The sequence below is a fragment of the Mizuhopecten yessoensis genome, unplaced genomic scaffold (assembly GCF_002113885.1).
Source record: "Mizuhopecten yessoensis strain PY_sf001 unplaced genomic scaffold, ASM211388v2 scaffold10959, whole genome shotgun sequence".
NCBI classification, from domain to species: Eukaryota; Metazoa; Mollusca; class Bivalvia; order Pectinida; family Pectinidae; genus Mizuhopecten; species Mizuhopecten yessoensis.
Window position 1 is genome coordinate 366,843 of NW_018408807.1, and position 11,181 is coordinate 378,023.

Here is an 11,181-nt window from a genome sequence, read left to right on the forward strand (position 1 = left end):
GTTCCTGAGTATCTGTATTATTTTCTTCTTGCAAATTAAACAAAAAAATCGACCAGTAAAACAGTGAACATGCGGCCAACATCCTCCTCCATGGATTAATAACTGGAATCAGTATATTGAAGATTTGATTATTTTAAAATCAGTCCTCGTTCATAAGATTCGGAAAAAAATCACCGACTTACCAACTATATTAGATGTGATGTAATTTAAGCGTAAGAAATTATATATGCAATTTGGAGAAAAGTTTTAAGAGAAGAAATTTCTGCTAGGAAGACGAGTGAAAATTCGAAATTCTCGTTTTGAGGTTTTGACGAAAATGGCTCTAGAAACTCTAAAATGGTAAGAATTAGCACATATTTCGAAAAATATAGGAGTGCTTACAATTATGCTGTAAAATCCTTTGTCAGCAGGAACAGATTTTTTTTTTTAGATTAACAATTTATCCACCCTAGCATTAGAATGTTCTCGCCACACCCATTCCCAGTTGACGGATGGTGATACTCGCTAGCTTGGCCTTTGGTAAATACTGAGGTCAACCATATGACCGTATGGAAGTAAACGAAGACAAGAAGAATTGGTTGGAGTGGTTCTTAATTGATCTAACAAAGTTGCTGCAGGGTTCGTTCAGGTATCTAGCAAACGTTTACTTCATTAAATGATTAATTCACTATAATTTTTACATTAACCAGCAGGTTGTACCAAGTAACTTGTCCGTTTATTGTCATTGTTAAACATAAGTCCTGTGATCTAAATGGAAATCAGAAAGGGGGAATGGCCCTTGTCATTTAAGTCACGTGCTGAATTTTCCAGAAAGTGTTAAATTATTAAAGCACGCGTTAAACGTTCGTGAAACATTGTATCATACCAAAAGTGTGTAAACGTAACAGATCACCATCATCTTTATTTCAAATTTAGGACAGTAGTTAATATTTTTTATTTTAAAAGATATTGTCGTTATATTCAAAACTGAAATTGGATGACTAGAGAGGGCATAGTTTGTTCGGACTAGAGAGGGCATTGTGTCAGAGTCCACCAGTCGGGACAGAGAGTCCACCAGTCGGAACAGAGAGTCAACCAGTCGGAACAGACAGTCCAACAGTCGGAATAGAGGGTCCACCAGTCGGAACAGAGAGTCCACCAGTCGGAACCGAGAGTCCAACAGTCGGAACAGAGAGTCCACCAGTCGGAACCGAGGGTCCATCAGTCGGAACAGAGAGTCAACCAGTCGGAACAGAGCGTCCACCAGTCGGAACAGAGAGTCCACAAGTCGGAACAGAGAGTACAACAGTCGGAACAAAGAGTCCACCAGGCGGAACCGAGGGTCCATCAGTCGGCACAGAGAGTCAACCAGTCGCAACAGAGCGTCCACCAGTCCGAACAGAGAGTCCAACAGTACCAGTCGGAACCGAGAGTGCAACAGTCGGAACAGAGAGTGCACCAGTCGGAACAGAGAGACCACCAGTCGGAACAGAGAGCCCACCAGTCGGAACAGAAAGTCCACCAGTCGGGACAGCGAGTCCACCAGTCGGAACAAAGAGTCCACCAGGCGGAACCGAGAGTCCAACAGTCGGAACAGAGGGTCCACCAGGCGGAACAGAGAGTCCACGAGTCGGAACAGAGGGGCCACAAGTCGGAACAGAGAGTGCACCAGTCGGAACAGAGAGTACAACAGTCGGAACAAAGAGTCCACCAGGCGGAACCGAGAGTCCAACAGTCGGAACAGAGGGGTCACCAGTCGGAACAGAGGGGCCACAAGTCGGAACAGAGAGTCCACCAGTCGGAACAGAGGGTCCACAAGTCGGAACAGAGAGTCCACAAGTCGGAAAAGAGGATCCACCAGTTGGAACAGAGAGTCCACCAGTCGGAACAGAGAGTCCACCAGTCGGAACAGAGAGTCCAACAGTCGGAACAGAGAGTCCAACAGTCGGAACAGAGAGTCCAACAGTCGGAACAGAGGGTTCACCAGTCGGAACAGAGGGTCCACCAGTCGGAACAGAGGGTCCACCAGTCGGAACCGAGAGGCCTACAGTCGGAACAGAGGGTCCACCAGTCGGAACCGAGAGGCCTACAGTCGGAACAGAGGGTCCACCAGTCGGAACAGAGAGTCCATCAGCCGGAACAGAGGGTCCACCAGGCGGAACAGAGAGTCCACCAGTCGGAACAGAGCGTCCACCAGTCGGAACAGAGGGTCCACCAGTCGGAACCGAGAGTCCTACAGTCGGAACAGAGGGTCCACCAGTCGGAACAGAGAGTTCAACAGTCGGAACAGAGAGTCCACCAGTCGGAACAGAGGGTCCACCAGTCGGAACAGAGAGTCCACCAGTAGGAACAGAGAGTCCACCAGTCGGGACAGAGAGTCCAACAGTCGGAACAGAGAGTCCACCAGTCGGAACAGAGGGTCCACCAGTCGAAACAGAAAGTCCACCAGTCGGAACAGAGAGTCCAACAGTCGGAACAGAGAGTCCACCAGTCGGAAAAGAGAGTCCAACAGTCGGAACAGAGGGTTCACCAGTCGGAACAGAGGGTCCACCAGTCGGAACAGAGAGTCCAACAGTCGGAACAGAGGATCCACCAGTCGGAACAGAGGGTCCACCAGTCGGAACCGAGAGTCCAACAGTCGGAACCGAGAGTCCAACAGTCGGAACAGAGAGTCCACCAGTCGGAACAGAGAGTGCAACAGTCGGAACAGAGAGTCCACCAGTCGGAACAGAGAGTCCACCAGTAGGAACAGAGAGTCAAACAGTCGGAACAGAGAGTCCAACAGTCGGAACAGAGAGTCCACCAGTCGGAACAGAGAGTCCAACAGTCGGAACAGAGGGTTCACCAGTCGGAACAGAGGGTCCACCAGTCGGAACAGAGAGTCCAACAGTCGGAACATAGGGTCCACCAGTCGGAACTGAGAGTCCAACAGTCGGAACCGAGAGTCCAACAGTCGGAACAGAGAGTCCACCAGTCGGAACAGAGAGTGCATCAGTCGGAACACAGGGTCCACCAGTCGGAACAGAGAGTCCAACAGTCGGAACAGAGAGTCCACCTGTCGGAACAGAGAGTCCACCAGTCGGAATAGAGAGTCCACCAGTCGGATAAGAAATCCAGACGATGTAACAGTTTACTACATCATTTGGCTATTTAACCTTACGGCGTATAAAATTAACCGAATTGGATCTCGCCATCGTGTTGTCTGCCGCTATAATGAATTGTAAGGTGAGTGTAAAAGAAAGGTCCGGCATTTCACTGTCGTTTACCAATATATGAAATTGTAAATGATTAAAAAATGGTCTTGTATTTCATTTGTCGCTTGCCATTATAAGGAATTGTAAATGTATACCAAAAGGTGTTATATTTCTTTTTTCGTTTGTCATTATAATAAATTGTACATCTGTAAGTGTATAACAAAAGGTCTTGTATTTCATGTGTCGTCTGTCATTATAAGGAATTGTAAGTGTATAAGAAAGATCGATAATTCGTATGTGTGGTCTGTCATTATAAGGAATTGCAAGCGTATAAGACAGATAGATAATTCGTTTATGCTGTCTGTCATTATAAGGAATTGTAAGTGTATAAGAAAGATCGATAATTCGTATGTGTGGTCTGTCATTATGAGGAATTGTAAGTGTATAAGAAAGATCGATAATTCGTATGTGTGGTCTGTCATTATGAGGAATTGTAAGTGTATAAGAAAGATCGATAATTCGTTTATGTCGTCTGTCATAATAAGGAATTGTAAGTGTATAAGAAAGAGAGATAATTCGTATGTGTGGTCTGTCATTATAAGGAATTGTAAGTGTATAAGAAAGATCGATAATTCGTATGTGTGGTCTGTCATTATGAGGAATTGTAAGTGTATAAGAAAGATCGATAATTCGTTTGTGTCGTTTACCATTATAAGGAATTGTAAGTGTATAAGAAATAAAGATAATTCGTATGTGTCGCCTGTCATTATAAGGAATTGTAAGTGTATAAGATAGATAGATAATTCGTATGTGTCGTTTACCATTATAAGGAATTGTAAGTGTATAAGGAAGAAAGATAATTCGTATGTGTCGCCTGTCATTATAAGGAATTGTAAGTGTATAAGAAAGAGAGATAATTCGTATGTGTGGTCTGTCATTATAAGGAATTGTAAGTGTATAAGATAGATAGATAATTCGTATGTGTAGTTTACCATTATAAGGAATTGTAAGTGTATAAGAAATAAAGATAATTCGTATGTGTCGCCTGTCATTATAAGGAATTGTAAGTGTATAAGAAAGATCGATAATTCGTATGTGTGGTCTGTCATTATGAGGAATTGTAAGTGTATAAGAAAGATCGATAATTCGTATGTGTGGTCTGTCATTATAAGGAATTGTAAGTGTATAAGAAAGAAAGATAATTCGTATGTGTCGTCTTTCATTATAAGGAATTGTAAGCGTATAAGAAAGATCGAAAATTCGTTTATGCTGTCTGTCATTATAAGGAATTGTAATCGTATAAGAAAGCGAGATAATTCGTTTATGTTGTCTGTCATTATAAGGAATTGTAAGTGTATAAGAAAGAGAGACAATTCGTTTATGTTGTCTGTCATTATAAGGAATTGTAAGTGTATAAGAAAGATCGATAATTCGTTTATGTCGTCTGTCATAATAAGGAATTGTAAGTGTATAAGAAAGAGAGATAATTCGTATTTGTCGTCTGTCATTATAAGGAATTGTAAGTGTATAAGAAAGAGAGATAATTCGTATGTGTGGTCTGTCATTATAAGGAATTGTAAGTGTATAAGAAAGATCGATAATTCGTATGTGTGGTCTGTCATTATGAGGAATTGTAAGTGTATAAGAAAGATCGATAATTCGTATGTGTGGTCTGTCATTATGAGGAATTGTAAGTGTATAAGAAAGATCGATAATTCGTATGTGTGGTCTGTCATTATGAGGAATTGTAAGTGTATAAGAAAGATCGATAATTCGTATGTGTCGCCTGTCATTATAAGGAATTGTAAGTGTATAAGAAAGATAGATAATTCGTGTATGTCGTCTGTCATTATAAGGAATTGTAAGTGTATAAGATAGATAGATAATTCGTATGTGTCGTGTGTCATTATAAGAAATTGTAAGGGTATAAGAAAGATCGATAATTCGTTTATGCTGTCTGTCATTATAAGGAATTGTAAGCGTATAAGAAAGATCGATAATTCGTATGTGCCGTCTGTCATTATAAGGAATTGTAAGTGTATAAGAAAGATCGATAATTCGTATGTGTGGTCTGTCATTATGAGGAATTGTAAGTGTATAAGAAAGATCGATAATTCGTATGTGTGGTCTGTCATTATGAGGAATTGTAAGTGTATAAGAAAGATCGATAATTCGTATGTGTCGTTTACCATTATAAGGAATTGTAAGTGTATAAGAAAGAAAGATAATTCGTATGTGTCGCCTGTCATTATAAGGAATTGTAAGTGTATAAGATAGATAGATAATTCGTATGTGTCGTTTACCATTATAAGGAATTGTAAGTGTATAAGAAAGAAAGATAATTCGTATGTGTCGCCTGTCATTATAAGGAATTGTAAGTGTATAAGAAAGAGAGACAATTCGTTTATGGTGTCTGTCATTATAAGGAATTGTAAGTGTATAAGAAAGATAGATAATTCGTATGTGTCGTCTGTCATTATAAGGAATTGTAAGTGTATAAGAAAGAGAGACAATTCGTTTATGGTGTCTGTCATTATAAGGAATTGTAAGTGTATAAGAAAGATCGATAATTCGTATGTGTCGCCTGTCATTATAAGGCATTGTAAGTGTATAAGAAAGATCGATGATTCGTTTGTGTCGTCTGTCATTATAAGGAATTGTAAGTGTATAAGAAAGATCGATAATTCGTATGTGTCGTCTGTCATTATAAGGAATTGGAAAGTGTATAAGAAAGATCGATAATTCGTATGTGTCTCCTGTCATTATAAGGCATTGTAAGTCTATAAGAAAGATCGATGATTCGTTTGTGTCGTCTGTCATTACAAGGAATTGTAAGTTTATAAGAAAGATCGATAATTCGTATGTGTCGTCTGTCATTATAAGGTACTATATGGTTATAAAGAACCAGCGTGCTTTTTTTGAGTCGATATGCCGCTGATGTCCTCTGTCATTATAAAGAATAGTAAGTATATAATAAAGAGTTCAGTCTGCCCGTTGTGTCATCTACCGTTTCAGGGAATGGTAAGTGCAGAATAAATCATCCATGTTTCTATTGGCGTCCGAGATATCAAACTAGCCGTAACCAGACCAAGTGTTAAAGATCAATGAGTTGGACTATACTCCAGCCATAATGATTGGCCCTTGATGCATGTTCTAGGGGCTCAAACCACGCCACCTGAAAAGGTTAAAGTCTCAGACATCCATTAGGACAATCCCGGGTAATTGATTTCCGCTCCTAGTCCATGGCTGTACAGAGGAAATTTGATGCATCTGCGCGTTACAAAGGAAGCGGTGAAGCCAACCAGTCTCATTCAATGGTCATCTTCATGTTGACCCGTGATTAAAACTGGTGTGGGGAGTCAAGAAATAGCACATGTAGCAAAGAAATTGTGTTTCTTTGTAAGAATAAATGAAATACTAAACAAAATGCCGGTTTCCAAAAATACCTGCGATCAAAAATATATCAAAACATAACGGGAATGTGCTCGTGGCATGGCGGAGCAGACGACAGTTAAATCTGATTGAAATTACCGACAGGCTTCACTGTGGTGCGGCAGCTGAATGACGTGTCTTATCCGGGTACTTCAGTGCGTGTTGTCTCAAGTACATCATCAACCTTTTACAGACAATTGACAATGATCAAGTCTACAAAATAATTAAAAAGGCAAAACGTATTATATAGATCTTATTTTGCTATAAATTGCTATTTTGTGTGGGGTTTGTAGGATTTCAATTCGTACATGACGCTTTCCTTTTGTTTCGGAATTTCATCGGTTTCAGTTGTCTATTAGTATTGGCCACGCTTGTCTATATCCAAGTGTACAGTGACATGAAGCGCTCTACTTCTCGTGCAAGACACCGTAGTTGATTAAACTAAACCGGACACAGGAAACAGTTGTGTAGGTATATCATCTATAAGGCATTCGTCAGAATTATCGTTCTGTCTATGAATAGAGCTCTACAATCAAACGATGGTGAATACTTCCTGCAGCAGAAAATTGAATCTTCTGCGATGTGTCGCTAGTCTGTCTTCGGGATAGTTTAACATTGTGGTCATGTGTTGTTAATTTGTATCTCAGACAGCGTTTCCCAGTGTTGACCCCTGCGCCGTATCAGTACACTGTAAACTATCTCAGACAGCGTTTCCCAGCGTTGACCCCTGTGTCGTATCAGTACACTGTAAACTATCTCAGACAGCGTTTCCCAGTACGTGTTGACCCCTGCGCCGTATCAGTACACTGTAAACTATCTCAGACAGCGTTTCCCAGTATTGACCCCTGTGTCGTATCAGTACACTGTAAACTATCTCAGACAGCGTTTCCCAGTATTGACCCCTGTGTCGTATCAGTACACTGTAAACTATCTCAGACAGCGTTTCCCAGTGTTGACCCCTGTGTCGTATCAGTACACTGTAAACTATCTCAGACAGCGTTTCCCAGTGTTGACCACTGTGTCGTATCAGTACACTGTAACCTATCTCAGACAGCGTTTCCCAGTGTTGACCCCTGTGTCGTATCAGTACACTGTAAGCTATCTCAGACAGCGTTTCCCAGTGTTGACCCCTGTGTCGTATCAGTACACTGTAAACTATCTCAGACAGCGTTTCCCAGTGTTGACCCCTGTGTCGTATCAGTACACTGTAAACTATCTCAGACAGCGTTTCCCAGTGTTGACCCCTGTGTCGTATCAGTACACTGTAAACTATCTCAGACAGCGTTTCCCAGTGTTGACCCCTGTGTCGTATCAGTACACTGTAAACTATCTCAGACAGCGTTTCCCAGTGTTGACCCCTGTGTCGTATCAGTACACTGTAAACTATCTCAGACAGCGTTTCCCAGTGTTGACCCCTGTGTCGTATCAGTACACTGTAAACTATCTCAGACAGCGTTTCCCAGTGTTGACCCCTGTGTCGTATCAGTACACTGTAAACTATCTCAGACAGCGTTTCCCAGTGTTGACCCCTGTGTCGTATCAGTACACTGTAAACTATCTCAGACAGCGTTTCCCAGTGTTGACCCCTGTGTCGTATCAGTACACTGTAAACTATCTCAGACAGCGTTTCCCAGTGTTGACCCCTGTGTCGTATCAGTACACTGTAAACTATCTCAGACAGCGTTTCCCAGTGTTGACCCCTGTGTCGTATCAGTACACTGTAAACTATCTCAGACAGCGTTTCCCAGTGTTGACCCCTGTGTCGTATCAGTACACTGTAACCTATCTCAGACAGCGTTTCCCAGTGTTGACCCCTGTGTCGTATCAGTACACTGTAACCTATCTCAGACAGCGTTTCCCAGTGTTGACCCCTGTGTCGTATCAGTACACTGTAACCTATCTCAGACAGCGTTTCCCAGTGTTGACCCCTGTGTCGTATCAGTACACTGTAACCTATCTCAGACAGCGTTTCCCAGTGTTGACCCCTGTGTCGTATCAGTACACTGTAACCTATCTCAGACAGCGTTTCCCAGTGTTGACCCCTGTGTCGTATCAGTACACTGTAAACTATCTCAGACAGCGTTTTCCAGTGTTGACCCCTGTGTCGTATCAGTACACTGTAAACTATCGCAGACAGCGTTTCCCAGTGTTGACCCCTGTGTCGTATCAGTACACCGTAAACTATCCCGTCTTTCGAAAATAGTGTTTCTTCAGTGTTGAGAAAAACACTTTTATCTTTTATCGGGATAAGTATGTTTTAATATTTGTTTCTGACGTAAACAAAAAGTTAATTTGTTCATGGAGAGAGGAAATTTAAATAAAAACAGGTGTAAATGGTATTGTTTTAAATAGATAGAGACTTTGTTTTACACTACACTGCACTAGATAAGTTTTTAACATAATAAATGAACAACAAAAAAATAAGTGTAACCCTCTAACCTTAAGCACATGACTTACCTGTTATGCATTTTCATTTACATAAATTATTCTAAGATTACCGACTTTCAAGGTTGTTGATAATGATTTAATAAGTAACCCAACTCTATTGAAATCGATTACCAAAATAGCTCAACGGTCAATAATGACAATACATTTTGGACAAGATCAACTCATCATCCAAGTTTGTATGCAGAACTTGTATTGTTAAATAAAATAAAAACAGCTAGCGATGACTTAGGATCATACATACGAAACAGCATCCGGTTATTTTGCTAGTATGGTACTAAGTACAGAATATTCATTTATGAAATGAAAAAACTTCTTCAATTTGGGACGAATTAAACGTGATGAGAAGGAAAGACCAGAAAACGTTGTCATAAAAACGCAAAGACAGCAAAATTCATCAGATTTAGATGTAAGATTGCTGTATAGAACATTAAACAGAAACGTCATAAAAATGAAACTTGTTATTTAAAGGGCGAAAGAGAGGAAATATTATATAATATACCACATCATACAATATACCAAATAAAAATAATGTGCATCAACAACGTCAATAGTAGTAATGTATCACAAACACAAATCAAATATTTTTATGAAAATATTTATTTTTTAAATCGAAAATCTGATCAAATATAAATGAAACGATAGTATAAAGAGTATGTGTTTTCTGTTACTTACAGAAATGCATGATGAATGAAAATGATTCCAAAAAGATAATACAAATATTTCCGCGACCAGGTCGACAATTTCTCCCACGTACGTACCACAGAAGATGTTACAAGTCACACCCAGGTACACAATTCTCCCATCCCACACGTACAGTGGACACCACTGATGGTGGCCCTACATACCTAACCATTAACTACGTTAATCAAGTGGTTTCTCTACAGTGAACAATGCCAAATAAAACCAATCTTTCAACACCATCAGATAAAATAAAGAAACAATAGATTTATAAATCAAAAACCTATTCAATTCTAGGACAATAGCAAATGTTCAGATGACTTGGTGTTTCAATTTCGTTTCAAAATTGCAAAATATTGATTTTCCTTGGATATAATGAAAAAGTTCCAGTGTTGTAATTCGTCCATGGTGAAATGAGTGTCAATAACACATCTCATTACAATATTGAGGCTTCGCAATATAATTTCCAATCATTCATAAACAATTAAAATATATTAGATTTTTTAACAATCAAAACATGTTTGTAAAATCACAGATACCGTCTGAAAGAAATAGATTGCAAACATAATAAATCACTACCATCTATTGTTTAATAAATATAATAACAGTGTGAGAAACAGAACCATAAACGTTTATTATCTATCGTAAACCACATTATATAACTGTACAAAAACAGCTCATATATATATATATATATGGTCATGGGTAATCTCCCATACCACTGTACAAAATTAACAATTCAAAATGGCGACATGTTCCGGTTTTTCACAGTACATATACAGTTTTACATGCATATATACATTGTACCTTAAGAACAACTGAGAAGTTGGATCGTTCACTCTGTAATCAATCGGTATCCATTAAAACAAAGTACAAATTCTAAACAGCTTTCACAGCCGCCGTTACATGCTCACACTCGCACCTGGTTAATCATCAAACTATGATTCCGGATGAAAATAATGTACAAAATGAACAATTACTCCAATCCTTGACTAGCTTTGTAATGAATAATGACCCACTGTCAAACGCCAACAGGTAAATCTCGCATACCTTCATATACACAAAACAACATATCAGTCACGACATCGCGAGAGGGATGGCATACACAGCATACAGGTTTTGTCGCGGAAAGAATTCGCGAATTTAACAGGCCCTACGCAATGAACGTAATCCATTGTCTCAGGATGTAACCAATCACCTTACTTTTCATCATGAGGGTTGTCCTTAGCCAACCAGCGAATATCGTCATCGTAATATGTGTTGTTTTCAGCCAATCATCTAACTACATGTATATCATCACTCATGCACCTATCACAACACATACTCTTCCCTCTTAAGTCATACAATACAAACCTCAGTCGTTCTCCAATCATAACACAGATAGTAGCAGCTAATTCTGATACAAAGGATTCCAACACCCAACGACTTTGTTGTAGGTGTCGTCCCCCCC

General features: G+C 40.0%; 1 protein-coding gene across 1 annotated transcript; it reads left to right on the plus strand.

Annotated features, from left to right (window-relative positions):
- The first annotated feature begins 316 nt into the window (after positions 1–316).
- On the plus strand, positions 317–2,880 carry LOC110464090 (mucin-2-like). Its single transcript, XM_021519127.1, has 3 exons — positions 317–339; positions 693–702; positions 985–2,880. Exons 1-3 carry the CDS (start codon positions 317–319, stop codon positions 2,878–2,880), a joined length of 1,929 nt encoding a protein of 642 aa, XP_021374802.1.
- Positions 2,881–11,181: the final 8,301 nt, after the last annotated feature.